This window comes from Drosophila yakuba, chromosome 3R (genome assembly GCF_016746365.2).
Source record: "Drosophila yakuba strain Tai18E2 chromosome 3R, Prin_Dyak_Tai18E2_2.1, whole genome shotgun sequence".
In the NCBI taxonomy this organism is placed as follows: domain Eukaryota; kingdom Metazoa; phylum Arthropoda; class Insecta; order Diptera; family Drosophilidae; genus Drosophila; species Drosophila yakuba.
In genome coordinates, this window is record NC_052530.2 from 25,085,403 (window position 1) to 25,101,418 (window position 16,016).

At 43.6% G+C, this 16,016-nt stretch overlaps 1 protein-coding gene across 14 annotated transcripts in view; it reads left to right on the forward strand.

The window, feature by feature from the left end:
- LOC6538267 (nephrin) overlaps positions 1-16,016 on the forward strand; it is a 67,623-nt gene that overhangs the window by 5,976 nt on the left and 45,631 nt on the right. For all 14 annotated transcript variants that reach the window (XR_005561853.2, XR_005561854.2, XM_039376940.2 and 11 more), the window contains exon 2: positions 13,377-14,111. Coding sequence is in view for 12 of the 14 variants with exons in the window: in XM_039376940.2 (XP_039232874.1) it covers positions 13,820-14,111 (292 nt within the window). In the remaining 2 variants the exon portion in view is untranslated. The remainder of the gene's footprint in view (positions 1-13,376; positions 14,112-16,016) is intronic.

The following is a 16,016-nucleotide window of genomic DNA, read 5'->3' on the forward strand; positions in this document are numbered from 1 at the left end:
TATCAGAACTTTGAGGATTTTACATTTTACATCCAAAACCAAGCCAATAAGTATGGTTAGCAGTTTGGCTTGGACATCTTCTTGGCTTTATTAATTACAATATAGTATGCTCAAAATAGTTAGCCTAGTGTTTCTAAAAAAAACACGACCTATTGACTTCTTACTGCACTAGCAGCCTCTAAAGTCATCGTTTTTGTTTGCCGTGTAATCATGTGCCACACGCACGTGCGTGGTCGCATTATGATGCTGGAGATCGAAATGAAAATGGGTCTGGAGCAGCACGCTGATGGGGCATGGAGGATGTGGAGCTGACTAGCTGGTGGCGGTGGCGTTGGAGGTGCCTTTGTCCCGACCACAGACGCATCAATCAGCTGTGTGCCTTGCTGCTGCCTTCGATGATACAAAATCATGCGAAACTTCGAGTTGCTGTTGCCATTGCCATTGCCTTTGGCTTTAGCTTTGGCTTGCCTTTGTTTCTTCCGCCTGTGTTGCTCTTTTTCTCGTTTTTTTTTTTGTTTTTTTTTTTAGCTCGGCCTGGGCGTGGCCCTGTAATCAATTACGTGGCTTCATTAATCATGCAAATACCAACAGGAACGGTGCACAGAACGTAGAACACAGAACGCAGAACACAGAACGCAGAAGCTGAAACAAGAGCAGTATTGCCATTATTGATTTTGTCAAGCGTGCGGCTGCTTATCAGCTAGCTGACGTCAAAGTCTCCAGAGTTCTGCTTGAAATTAATAAATTTTCCCAGAAGCCAAAGCCAAAGCCACAAGACGACAGTCAGTTAGTAAGATAGACGGACAGTGGAGCAGACAGACAATTTTCTTAGTATAGCACCGGTCTTATCGGAGACATCCATTGTTGTTGGTGTGTGTTGAGCACATTTGCATAATTTCCTCAGCTCAGCTTCGTTTTGACAGGACTCTATGTGCCATATTCAAGGTTAATTTGTTTCGGCAAACAAACTTTGACTGCGCCCCCAAAGTATGCTAATATTTTCACATCGGCCCTCTGCCATTCTGGATTTTCAATTTGCCTTCGACTGGCATTTTATTTGCAGAAATATTGAAGCACTCATAATGAAGTTTCATGCCATATGCATACACGCCTTAAAGGCGTATACACACACACACACATACATGTTCCAACCGGATTGTGGCAGCAATCGCTGGGGAGTATGGAGAGTCCTGCCAAACAGAGTCCTGGGAAATCTGGAATCTGTGTGGAAAATTAAGAGGGGGCGGGGTGAGAGGTGGCTGCATTAAAAATGAAAGCCTTTGGAATTCGCTTGTTAAATAAAATTTTATGTAAATGATTGAATGAAAGCCGCTCGCGCGCGAACTCTGCTCTGCTCTGAATGCTGTCGTTAAAATGCTTTTCATTTCGCCCCGCTTTGTTGTAATTGATTTTGCCTTCAATGGCGCTGCATGAGCATTTTGAAAAGGCATTTAACGTGGAGCCTCTCTGCAAATCCTGTATCCGTATCCGTAAACGTATCCATCCAAAATGCACATGTCGCATGTCGCACATGTTTGAGCGACAATTCCTTAACCACTTTTCCCTCTTTTCATTACAGTGTCGCTGGCTTAAAAGCATTTAAGTCCTGCGGCTCCTGTTTCCCGCTTCCTGTTGCGCATGTTTTGCATTTTGTTACCTTTCGTTTGGATTCTTCGTATTTTTTCATAGCTATTTTTTCGACTGCCGCTGCCTTTGTAAGCCCTTTTTATGCGCCTTAAAAATGCAAATTTACGTTGACATTTAGTAGCAGGGGCAGAGGGAGAAGAGGAGTGCTAGTTAAGTGGCCACCGCTAATTATGTGCAGCCCGCCAAGTGCTCGCCTTCTTAGCCATCTCAGCCTTCTCAGCCTTCTCAGCCTTCTGAGCCTTCTTATCTGCCCGGCCAACTTGCCCGTACACGCAGTTCCTTCGCAGTTGAGTGTCGGGTTTTACGACCCGGTAATCTCCATCTCCGGGCCCTAAATTCCCAATGTGATGTGAGCGACAGTTGTCATAAATATGCACATACATAATGCATACCATCTAGCACATAATAAGCAGATAAATGCACTGCAAAAAATAAGAAAGTATTAAGCCCTAAGCCCTCTTAATAAAGGACTCACAGTCAAGTTGGCAAGTTCCAATTGAATGAGTTGCAAAGACATTATATTTACTTAACTTTGAGCAGCTTAAATTATTCTATGCTCCTCAAGTTTGCTCTAAAATGTGTCACTTTTGAAGTTATTAGCTGAAATTTTCGGAAAACATGTTCCTGAAGACAAGCGGAGTAATTTGGTAGTATGATTTTTGTTCCTCTGCACGAGTAAGTAAATTCTGCCGAAATTTGTGCCCGCAGCATGTAGATTCTATTGCTGGCTAATGCGATTTTTTTGAATTGACAGCTACGTGACAGTGCTTACGACTTTAATGACAAGAACAACATGAGCGACAGGCGGACGGATGGACGGCGCTTCATCGATGACAAGAGGCCATATTTTATGGGTGACGAAGTGGGGTTGAAATGGGAAATGGGAAAAGGGGATCCACTTCCCACAGAGATCAGCAGCAGGCCGAGCTCAGAAGGCTGGGATGGCGCTAATGCGTTGTGGGAGCCGGAACATGTGTGCCTCAGATGCATTTTGGGATCTCACAGTTTCGGCTTCGCACAATCAGCATTGACATTTGACATTTCGAAACGGGCTTTGGCTTTGACAGGGCGAAATGCGGGGCGAATTGGCGGTTGCAAGTGCAACTTCCTCAGCTTTCTCAGCATCCACAGAAGCTTGCGAGATGATAAATTGAAAACTCATAAATTATGTCAAATTATGAAGGGGCAACGCCACCAGCAGCATCAGCAGCTTGCTGGGGGTTATCTTATTTTATTCTACGCTGATGACGTTGTCTGCGGTGGACAGTCGGTGTCAACTTCAAGCTCGTTGCTCATTTTGTCAGTTGAGTGGAAACAGTCTTGACATTTATTAACATTTTCCGTCCCCCCAACTGGCCGACAATTAAATATGGAAACATTTTTTATGGAATTTTATTAAAGTCTTTGGCGCGTAGGTGTAGCCCTGAAATGAACATAAATCATCGCTTTATTTCAATGCTGCTTGTTTATTTGTTCTGCTCACTAGCTAGCTAGCTGGGCAGTACAATTTGAAAATCATTTAAAAAGAAAGGAACTCCGGTCCAACCGGAGATACTGTGGCATCTGTAGGGGAAACCGGGCCATAACTCAATGTCAATTTGAGCCAGAACAGACTGTGGCCGGGCAACCGCAAGCCGATTGAGGAAGATGAAGCTTCCTGGGCCTTGACCAAAATGGAATCAAAATATATTTGGTATTTAAAATGACGAACGCTGGAGCTACGCAGCCCCCGTCTCCAGATGCAGATACAGATACAGCTATAGCTACAGCTACAGCTACAGCTACTCACTCCCACTACAGATTCAGATACATATGTATCTGAATCGTGTGGATTTGGGACTACCGGTAGTCTGTAGCCTGTGGTCTGTTTAGCACGTTGCCAGAGTCGTGTGTTTTATTTTCGGCAAATGGAAATTGTATTATGTAAAACATGCCTCGATTCACAGGCACAACAACAACACACACACACAGATGCCTCGACTGTAACTCGTAGATACAGATACTCGTACTTTTGTGCCTTTGCAGTTGCTTTTGCCTTGGTTCGCCTTGGGTTTGTTTCCTCGACAGCACTTTTGCGGCTGATGCTAATTTTGATTTATTTAAATATTGTTTTATTTCCTTGAACTGATTTGCTTGCTTTTTGCAGGCAATTGTTTTGCTTTGCCAAAGTGTTTGCATTCCGACTGCTGGTCAGTATTTTTACTGTGGAATTAAAAACTGATTTTAATGTGCTGCCTGCTGTCTTTGGCGAATTTCTAAAGATATAGATTTAAATACTATGTTAGAACGCCGACCCAGACATTCGGCTGGAGAATGGGCGACAGCTTCAAAGGAACGGCCGTAGAATTCCGGAAACCTTGGGGAATATGCCGCAGAAATCCCTTTTGGAGCCGACTGCATTTGTAGATTCTGGAGAAATATCTCTTGAGAAGACATTTTGTCTGGCTTTTGCTGTCGCCAGAGGGTCTAAATTTATCACAGACAGCCTCGATTTATGTTTGCCAGCACTGCAGTGTCAATCCTACGACTGCTGCCTCTGCTGGATCCAAAATTCTTCAATATATATACATACTTATATATGAAATCCGATTTATTGCAAAGTTATACTCGTAAATTCGTTTAAAGAGCACGTGCCGCTGGCCGCCAAATGAATTTATGAAAACAGCAGCAGCAAAGTGTATGCAATAATCATTGTTGATGCATCACACGCTGCATCCAATGCAGCAGCTCCATTTTGGCCAGCATTTAAAATGCCTTGTTTGGGCTGCTGAATGCTGTAATTAATTGAAAACTGTTTATAAAATGCGACCCATATGGAATTTGTTGTTTTTTTGTTCTCGTGCATATATTAAACGTTGGATTTTAATTATGCGCGCCTACGTGTGAGTTTCTGTGTTCGAGTGTTTTTTTTTTACTGTGTATGCTCGGTTATTATGCAAATTATTTATTGTGTGAATGAAATGTAAATTTTTAATTGATTTAAAAAAACGCTCTCAAATCGAATGCAACTCGTCCCGTAATTCGGTCACATGTCAGCTCACGCGATTTTTGCCGCCAGTTGCTATGTTGCTCCTATGCTATTTTCCGGAATTTTCCACCCTTCAAAGAGGTGGGGGACGTGGCAGTAATAGTAACTCTAACTGTGACTGCACCGAAACTGTTGACATTCACGCACAAATTGGATTTACTAACGAGTTGGCTTTGGCCAATGGCTGGCTTTGGCTTTGGCGTTGACGGTCGCCTGCTGTTTGTCACTTTTGGCACTTTTGTTATCGTACACCCAACCCCCCCTCCCCATGTGAACAGCACACAAAAAACCAGAAAAAATGCAAAAAAAAAAGGGGAAGAGTCCGGGAACGCGAAGCTTTCGCGCCTGTTATTTATGGCTTCGATTATCCCCGCACACAATGGGCCAACAAAAGAGCGGGGAAAGTGTTTGCCCTAAGCAAACCCAGTGGAAAACGGCTTGGCAGCGTTTCCAAGCTGACAATAAAACAAAACGCACACGCGTCCCACTCAGCCGGAACTTTTGGTGGTGCTCCGGGGGGTGGAGCAACTGGAGCTTCTATTTTCCGGGCGCAATTTGGGAATTTTCCGGGGGTCAAAGGCAGAGCATCGGAATCACAGTAGCAGCACAAGGACATGCCAAAAGAGGCTTTGCGTATTTTCAATAGTTGCCATTGTGTACACACGAAACAATCGCAGGGGGGAGGGGGGGTTTTCGTGTTCAAAAGAGTGTGATGGTGGCACACTTGCAGACAAAATTATATGAGTATAAATTAAATAATAGGTAAATGATTATAACTAAATCAGCAGCTTGAGCAATTTCAGCTTACTTTTTAAAAAGTAATAATTGGTAATTAAACCGGAGTTAATCCAAAAACTTAGCATGATAATATAAAACCTAATTTATTATTGAAATTGAAAATGCCTTTTAGATCTATTCGCCTGCCCGCAGCTGTTTCTACGCATATGCGTAGGGGAAAATCTGTGTGCTGATTTCAACGTTTGAATTATGATTTTCATTGGTGGAAGTTTTAGTTTGATTTTTGCCATCGTTTCGTCGCTTTTGTCACTGAGGATGTCGTCGGGGCTTTTGGCTTCGCTTGTGGTTTTGATTTCGGTTTTTGGGTGCCACTATATGCCATCAGTCAGCCATCCAGCCATTCAACATTCGCTGTTTTCGGGTCTACGGACAAAATTTATATTCGCCACTAATGCGGGCGGCACTCAAACTACAAAAACACAAAATGGCTTCGCTGGCTTGGGTTGTGCCTGTGGCCGTCTCTTTCTGTCCCTGTGGTTCCATCTCTTTCTGTTGTGCCACCGATTTTCCCTGTGGCTCTCTAAGTCGCTAGAGACTTTTAGCTGGGGCCATGTGAAAATGACTGAAATCGTATCGAAAATCAAAGGTCACTTTTGGGATCAATTCAAAAGGAATTGCCGCATTCAAATCGCTCTGAGGCACTTGTGAAAATACACAGAGCAAGCTGTTTACAGAATAGAAAGAGCGAGACAGAGGGAGTTGGAGAGAGAGATAGAGAGGGAGGGAGGGGTATATGGAGAAAGGACCTCATATGTGTGCAGAGATGCGGAGGCGAAGGATGTGGATATGTGCGGCCATAGATATTCAAACTAAATGGCGTCATCTATAACATGAGTACATGTGTGCGGGTGTGTCTCTGCTGACTGTCGATAGGAAATGAATTTTAATGATTGCCCCCGAAAAACTTTGGCCATAGCAGGATGGCAGGATGGCTGGCTGGCAGGATGGCTGAATGGCTTGTTTGTCCCGTCGAAAAGATGGTCGGAACAGGACGAGGTCCTTTGCATAACGCCGCCTGATTGCTTGTTGTTCCTGCGAGGCAGCCCAAAAACTTTGCACATTAAACTGTTTATTTTAAGTAGCCGATAACTGAGTGCGTGTGTGTGAGTGTGTGTTGAACCCCTGACCCCCAACGCCCCACCATTTTCCCGCCCATTGGCGGTGGCGGTGGGGAGGTGTGGTGTGGTGGAAAATGCAAACAATTTTCCATGATGCGGCACGTGCTACGCCTCAGCCATTTCACTCATGCATCTTGCCGCCTCTCAGCTGCTGGCAATATGTCAAGAATCCGCGATTCTGCATTTCGATTTGCCCCTTTGCTTGGTTTATTTCTGGCCCGCGGGCTAATTAAAAATATCTGCTCTTTCGACTCTAGAAAACATATTGAATCTAGAATGCCAGATGCACATGCATTTGTGTCATTCGGTATGCATGTCTATTAATTAAATGGCCAAGTAAATATTATCCCAACATACTCGTACTTGGTTAGACACTTGAAGTACATGCAGAGCACAGCAGTAGTTGTCATTTTCCCCGAGGAAAAATAGATTGCTACCCCTGCCAGAGTCTATAATTGGTTTTGGCTTTTCCGAGAACTGTATACCCTTTTAGCTCCCCCCACAATCAATTTCTCACTGCTACTTACCATCCATCCCCCCAATCTGCTCTCAATTTACTTTTAATTTGATTTCTCAGCGCTTGGCGCTTTGTTTATTTTTCTAATTAATACGAAAACAAGTTGCAAGTTGTTCATTCACTTGCTATTTCGTTGGCCAGCAGCCAGGTAGACCCCTTCTCGGGCCATCAGTTCACCAGTCCGTCACTCGTCGGATTCGCAGTGGGATAAGTGGATTAGCTCACTTTGGACTGCCCACTAAATGTATAAACGTATATATGTACGAGTTTACCTATACAAGTTCACAACTAACGCATACAGCAACGTTTAACGCCGCTTTAAGAAGGCATAATTAATTAGTTATGGCCAATGGTGTGGGGGCAGTGTGATGTGTGCTTTTTGCCGTCGGTCGACCTTATCGCAGCTTTCCGATAAGAGAATAAATAATGAAAGATAAACAAAGTCAGTCAAGGCTGAGACAAGCTAACAAAAACAAGACCAAAAGGACATCTGGGCTCTGTTCTCTTTTCTCGGTTCTCTTGGCATGATGGTGGGTGACTGTGTGGCTGTGGGTGTCACTGTGGGTGTGGCCATGGGTGTGGGTGTGAGTTAAACGTCATGTGTTTTAAATGAAATGATCCCTGTGACGCCCCCTCAGGCCAACGGCCTTTTGTGTGGAAGCCAGGTGACAAGCTGAAATCTTAAAGTTGACATCTGCTACCTTTCCCTCCCCCTTCACAGTTTGCAATGGAAAATGAAAATTAAGGCCACCCCACCCAAACCACATTCCATGGGCGGGAAATTTAATTATTGGCGATGCCAGCGTTGAAGGCTTGATAAATTAGATATTTAATTCTGCGAACAAGAGAGTATAAAAATGCAAAACACAAGAAGCGACCGTTAAATAATTGTTTCTGACAAAAAATTCCAACCACGAAAAGGGTTCGTCGTCCGAACCAAAATGGTGAAAAAAAATCGGTCGAAACTTTGGGCTCACCCACGTTTTCTTTTTTGTTCGGGCCAAAAGTTGAGAGCTGAAGATTATTAATTGAAGGATTAGAAGGCGTTCAAAGGGAATTGCTGTGCGGCTTACTGGCCCAACTAACTTCAATTTAAATTCAAATTTCGGGCTTGGCCCGGGACACGTGTAAATGTATATTTGGCAATTTAAAACGTTTAATTTAATTGCCACAGCTGTTATTGTAAATTGGAGAAGGAGATGGCAAACTTTGTCGCTAACAAATGTGTTGGCATTAATATAAGGCAAAGTTTGGGCAAAATATGCGAACACCAAATTAAAGCCAGCCAAGAGAGTGTGTAAATAAATAAGGAATCGCCGACATGATTGACGGATGAGTTGGGATTTCCAAAAAGGGGTGGAATGTGAGCCAAACTTAGGCGGCCATGGCCCCCAAATGAAAGTCTGCCGCAGAAGCGCCACCTGTGTTCCTGGCGCATGTTGTCAAATTTAAGGTAAATTTGGTGGCAACCACAGCCAAAGCAGCAGCCGTCGTGTTTACCCATTTGGTTTATTTATATGTATAAAGCTGTCAGGGCGCTTGGACAGGTGAGGAGAGTGACCAGTTCCACCGACTGGGTTTCCTGGATGTCCTGTGACTGACAGCCGTCCAGAGAAGGCTGAACTTTGTGTCCATCCCATACCAATTTGGACACAAAGTTACCCACACTCCCATGTGCGTGAACTAAATTAGTCGAATGGAGTAGTTTTTTATGTAATTTCCCTTTGTCATTTCCGGATTCCAAAGGAAAATGGCCCAAGGCGCCAGAGCACAAAGATAAAGTGAATTGCGGCAGCCCATTGTCCTTGTTTTTTAAACCTTTTGTGCCGTTCTATCGCACCTATTCATTCTCTGAGGCTTTAATCAAATATCAGAAGTTCTGCTCTGAAAAATTGAATTTTAACAACCATACAAGTTGCAGAACTTTTAAGAACTTGTTTCTGTTTAAATAGGAATACATTTATAAAGCTCTTACCTACAACCATTTGCTTAGTTTTCTCTACTGCTAAAAAGTCGAAGAAAAATGGAAAACTAGGAGCGAGTAAAATCAAAGACTGTAATCTCTCAATGAAAGAATGAAAAATTGAAGTGCCCACTATAAACACATGAATAAATTCCTATTTGGGGAGCACAATGTGAGACAAGGAGCCTTCGACATGGAGCCTTGGAGCCTTGCTCCTTTGTTTGCCTTGGCCGGCTGCCCAAACAGGAATCCACTGAGTGCGAACGAACATCTATGGCAAAACCATACAAAATATCAAAATATGTAAAAAAAAAAGGGAACATGAAAAACTTCAATCAATGCAGGGGACGCAATGAGGCCAAAAGGTCAGTGCCTGGACGGCAAATATTTATTTAAACAAGAATCAAGTTAAAAATTGAAACATTCACTCGCACGCAAAGCAGGGAAAAAAATGCGAGGGAAAAGCATATTTAATATTTAACCCGCAACGAAGGGGATTTGATTAAAGCATTTTTGCATGAGCCCACCTTTGAGCATTAATTTTTAATTTTCATTACACAGAATGTTGCACAGAATCGTCTTGCCAATTATGTGGAATATATACAGAACGCAACGCATGAGTAATGGACGCTACTGGAGCGTGACAAATAAATTAGGCCAATTATATTGAATATTGTCTGATTGATTCGACCAACTGCCTTTTGCCATTTGCCATCCTAATTGTTATTTTTTCTGCCCGCTCTTGCGGACGATGCTCTGCATTAATTTATGTTTTTTCATAAGACGCCGCCTGCTGATGTAATAAACGCATAAAGGATATTAATGAGCTGCTCTTTGCTTATCCTCCCCTCTTGCCACTCACCCGATTTGCTTTTACTTCAGCTGAAAAGGCAACTAATTGCTTACTTACACACACACAATCACTATAGACACTGCAGAGTGGGAGAAGCAGAACTTATTGCTCATGCTGGCAGGCTCTGTTCTCACATATTTCACAAATTGCGCATACGACATGTTAAACGCCTCGCACGCACACACGCTCCAAGTCACGGGCAAGTCAGCGCCAAGCGCATTATCGGGCCATAGTGGGCAGGTTGCCGGCTCCTTTGGCCCGGCATCCGCTACTCACTGCTGGCTCCTTTTGTCATAATTCAACTTTTATTTATACACACAGGCAGATACACTGAAAAATGCGATGGACACGCTTGTGGCATGTTAGTGTAGTGAGTTCGTGTTTGAATTTCGCATTTACACTGCTCATCTTTATTATTGTTTATGCTTAATAGATTTCAATCACTTATTATCATGCCATAGCTGTAACACAAAATTCCTCTCAGTGCAGCACAACAATGCCAGCGAAATGTTCTTTGAGTGGCGCTAAAAGTATGCCGCATGGTGTAATAACACGCGTCGTCGCCAAGAAGTTGGCGCTTCTGCTGCTACTCAGTTCCTCAGCTGCTCCCGTTGGTGCTCTTCGTCCTGTTCGTCCTGTTAGTCCTGTGACAGTGACAGCGGCGGTACTTACGCTTGTCAGACGCATGCTTATGATATATCACACGCTGCCACATTCGCCTTTCGCGATGGAGCCCCTTTAAGCCTCCTCCCTCACATTTTGGAGCCCAGCTCCCAGCTGGCCGATAAGTGGTGGTGGTTGTCAGTTAAGTTCACACTGCGTCTATCTGTCGCCTGCATGCGTTGACTGACTGACTGCAGCTGAATTTATATTTTATTATATTTCACATTATTTTATTTCAAGAATTTATGCCAGCTGCCAGCGCCCGCTTACGCCGAGAGTTATGCGTCTTTGACTTTATTGAGCATGTGGATTGCACAATGCATGAGGGAGTTGTCTCACCCCAAGATTGCCATTGCCAGTACCATTCCCGATCCCAATCCCAGTTCCATTTCTATTCCCACACGCACTGCCGCCTCCTTGGCCCCCTCCATTACCATATGGGAATGTTCGGAGGGGGTTTTATGCGGCGTTAAATCTTGAGGAAATTGTGTCCCATTATGATGAACATTTATGGCAAAGTTGAGCATTTGCCCATAAATTTGTGAGCCCTGATGACGGGTTCCCGGATTCCCCGATTCCCGTACTCACATTTTCACCAAGTGGGTGCAGAAGCGGTAGCTGTGGAGCGGGCCTAACGATGATGGAATGGCTGTGGTAATTTGACAAGGCTAAAATCTGCAAAGACGCCCGATGCCCGATGCCTGATAGGTGATAGGTGGGCGGTTGAATGGCAGCAGCAGCACCTGACCAGCAAAACCAATCAATAGGCAAATAAGGAAATAAGGAAGTGGGCATGTACACTGCCTGCGGCTGGCAGCTACCAAAATAGCAAAATGTTCAAATGTCCGATTGGCCAGGAGGTTCAGATCAGATCAGCCGGCTTTCTTAGAGGCTTTCGCTTGGACAAACTGTGCTATTTTCGACACACAATTTCTTATAAATTGGACAACTAATTCCTTGTCGGTAAATGCTTCCCAACTTGGACTAACCGGACTAACTGGGGGCTTTAAGCGTCAGTAGTTGGTCATAGTTATACGATATTCGGCAGCAAACGACGCCTGGCAGTGAAATTCAACTTTTTTCTCTGTTCCAGGGGCGAAAAATCCCTTTCATTAGCCCTGCGCCACTCCTTGTTTTGTGTTCGAATTGGCAAACTTTTTTAATTAGCAAATCTTCCACTTGGTGTCATTAAAGTTCAGGCCGAAACGTCACAATGCAACTGCGAAGTCGTCTATCGCTCCCTTTCCTACTTTCACTTTGTCTACGAGTAGTTAATTAATCAGCAATAAAATATGCTAACCGAATGCCACAGATACGCACCAAAAGGCAGCGGCAGCTGACTCTACAGGGCTCTCTCTATATACATATATACAGGATATTTGTATGTGGCTATATCCCTGGGGGCAGACAGATGGAGGAACATGCGTTGCTTGTCAGAAATTTACTAATGAGCAAAGTTTGACTGTCAATAGCCTCAGTTCTCACCCCGGCTAATTTATGGGCAGGTAACCAGAAAAGAGCGAATAAAGAAAGCAGGAAATACAGGTACACCGGAGGAAAATACCCATCTATCCATCAAGTACTCAGCCTTGGTATCCACATTCCATGCAAGGTACATTTTGTTCAGTGTAAAGGTAGAAATAAGGTGGAGAATAAGGGCATACTCCTTGGCAGGATTTCAAGTTATTATCCTTAAACAAATCGCAACATACGAATTTATGAACTTTTCGCGAAAAATATATATATTATTTATATGCACTCCTTTAACGCACACATCAAATACGCAAGTGTGTGTGTGGACCACAAATGCTCATTAAAAACAGGCCAACACACACACAGACGCACTCAGAGAAGAAGCAAACTTGTCGCCTGGTTGCCGATACAAAATGTTGCATAATTAAGCGAGCACGCGTTTTCTGGGTTAAGGTGAAAGTGAGAGGTGCTGCGACCCGGCTCGTCTTCACTCCATTAATGCAACACCAGTGGGTTAAGGGCCAAATAACCGAGACGCACGAGCGGTTTTCATCGGGGTTGCAACCGAAAGTTCGAGTAGATGTTGGCTTATCAATTTTGATGCGTTGTTTAATTGTCAGCACTCGTGCTGCCCCGAAAACACGCAATTAAAAGGCGCGGCGGCAACATTTGGCTAGGTGATAAAGCAGCACTCAGCGAGGGCTCGATTTTATGGGCCAACAACTTCGGGGGTTAAGCAGATGAGAGTCGAGAGTTGTGAGTTGTGAGTTACGAGGGGTGAAAAGGTCAGGGCTCAGCTGCGACCGAGCACATAAATCTACAGCCTTAATTACGCATCTCACATTGAAACGCGCCATTAATCACACTTCATCGATGCGATGGCCACATAAAACAACCAATTTCGAGAAGTGTACTCCCCTCGAGTCCTTCGAATACGCCGACTCCTTTGTGAGTCAGTCTTGTGGGCTCCTTGTTGCCACTTCTGGACTTACCCTTTTCGACCAGCTCTTTACGAGCCCAATTTGCCTGACGTCCAGCGTATAAACATTTTTATTAGCGCATTTCATATTTCTGCCAGCCAGTTGTTACAACACTTGAATTAAAACCTGATAAGAACTAACGAAATAAATACTCCGATTGGTTCTATAATATGGAATCAATAGATATAAAGTATATGGGGTCTCTATAAAAGTATCTATTAAACACCTATCCTTTAAACATTTTAAATATATTTTTAACAAATTTTTTTCGTGTGTACCTTACCCAAAAACAATCAGCACTTACTCATGTTTTGACGTTTGGTTTTCTATTCACAGGATTCCCGACCCCAACAATCCACCAAAAAATACGGAACGGAATGTCCATAAAAGGGCGAATGAACATGTAAAAGCACATTAAGCGATGCTATGGACTTGATCTGACTCACATGGACATGCATTCGTAAATGTCGACGGAAATGCTCTTTTTATGGGCCAAGAGTACATTGGCGCTTCATTAAAGCCAACGGCGGAAGCGGAAATAGCCGAGCGGCCATAACAAGGAGACGCGTGTTTATTGGCGCCGCCAGGTCAGAAAAACGCAAAAACGTAGAAACCCAAACTGCCAACTGCCAACTGCAAACTGCAACATTCTGTACTACTTGTGCAATACTTGTATACTCCTGCTGCTTGTTTCTTTGACACTTTGGTCAAATTGAAGTTTGCCACATAAATGACGAGACGTTCTTGCGTTTGGCACAACGCACCGCAAGCACGACTAAATGACAGCCATGCAGCTTTTATTGCCAACAAGCGGAATGCCAACAAATACACTGGAAACCGAAACAACAGCCATGCAAACGACATATTGGCCAAGACAAACCGGCAACAGCAAAAGCAAATCCAACACCAAATGCAAGTGCAACATGAACACACATCGAAAATCACGGACGAGATGCCCGGACAATGGGAAAACGATTTGGGCTGTCGGCTTCACGTTGGTCCTGTTGACTTGCCTGCAGCAACTGAAATCGGTTTCGGCGGACGAGGAGTCGCAGGATTTTCAAAAGAACAGTGAGTACAACCACCAACCACCAGCTACCAGCTACCAGCAACTGTAATACTCGCAATAACAATAACTGCTAACGATTGGCAGGAGTTTTGGATTCGGGCGCTTGGGTTCAGTTCGCTTTTGCAGCGAAAACTGAAAACGAAAAACTGAAAAGAAAGTCAGCATCAAACTCAGTTATTTGCAGCAGTAACGAGCTGCTGGTTTACCCTCAAATTATTGAAGGGAACTCTTGCTCGTTATGGTCTGCGCTCGTCATTAGGATTTGCCCAGACAATAGAAAACTGTTTAAAATGCACGACTATTTGGTGGGAATCGAAGTAAACACAGTAGGAGCAGTGCAAAAAATGTTCGTAAATATGAAAAGTTCAGCTAGATTTAATGTTGATATGGAACGAATTTGTTAGTTTTTGAAAGCAGAAAGAACTCTCGCAGTTTGCTGATTTAAGATGTCTTAACTTGCATGTTGATGCCCTTTCTACATTCCAGTCAAACTTCCTGGCCAACACCTGTTCACAATCCCATAAGCTCGCAGAGCTGGCCACTTGATTTGATCATCGGAATGTAAATCCTTAGATGGGAAACGAAAGATGCCAAAAACTATGCCAAGAGGTCATCGCATTTTCGCTCACGTCTGCACAAAACGTTCATCTTGCTGAAGCATTTTGTGCAAACTTGCAAATCATGCGACGACTGCCAAAAAAAAAAAAGAAAAAATCCTTATCAATGTGCGTTAGATAAAACGTGCAGAAGTTTTTCCACCAGCATTTTCGCCTTGGCTTTTTGGCACATTTTTCAACAACGAAGACAAAACTTGCAAGCCATGGTGCGAGAGGCGTCAGCACTTTTGGCCAAACAACTTTATAATTTGCGAGGTCGAGGATGTGTTGGGTCCGCTCGAGGATACCCATATACCATATCGCTGGGTAGTGATGGAAAACCGGTGGTGCCTTGTGCTTTTTACGAGCGTCTCAACTGGTTGTTGTTGCGAGTAGTTGGTTGGTTGGTAACCTTGGGGCAAATCCCATTTCCCATTTCCCCAATGTCTGATGCCTGATGCCGTCCCCCTTTCTGCCCGCCGGCCAGTCGACAAAAACAAATCATAATTCGGCATCGACATCAGCATATTTTCGTTTTTGGGTTCCTCGTCTGCGTGCGCCGTCTTCCTTTGTTGCCTTAAAGGATCTTGTTTCGGAGAACAGGATGGTTTGGGTATTGGGACGTGGCCAAGGGCGCCTAAAATTTATGACAGGATTTGCCGAAATCGAGAGACATTTTCCAGCATTTTCTATTTCGCTGCCGTTTGTCGTCGAGCCCACCGATGCATGGGATTTTGTAGTAAATTGAATTTCTATACTCGGATTTAGACATTTGCCGACTTGGGCGTCATGGTCGTTTGGCTTTTGTCTGAGCATCTCGGGCATTAAATTTAATTACATTTGCCGCTTTATTAGCGCCAATCCTCGTCTGACTCCCGTTTTCATCTGGGCATTTGCATGGCTACGCCAGAAAAGCTCTTTCCAGTAGCTTCATGCCTCAAGTATCTAGACTCCAATTGACTTGACAGAAAAAAATTTTTTTTTTCGATTTTTTGATCAGAAATAATCCGTTTTTTTCAAATACCAGTAAAAATAGTTGTCCAAATGTGGAATGCCATACCTCATTGAATTCGTAACAAAATTCCCTATCGATCCATGTACATACATTGAAATGCAAATTTTTGGCCATTTTTCGCAAATTTTGATGATGGTACCCCTTATCGAAAATGCAAAAATTTGTCAAATTTTTTTTTTTCGAAAACCGAAAAAATAGGGATTGACATAGTTAGCTGTATTTATTAGCAGCACAAAACAGTCTTTATTTTAGCTGTGCGGCCATTTTTGGCCAAGTTATGGCGAAAACGCCGATTA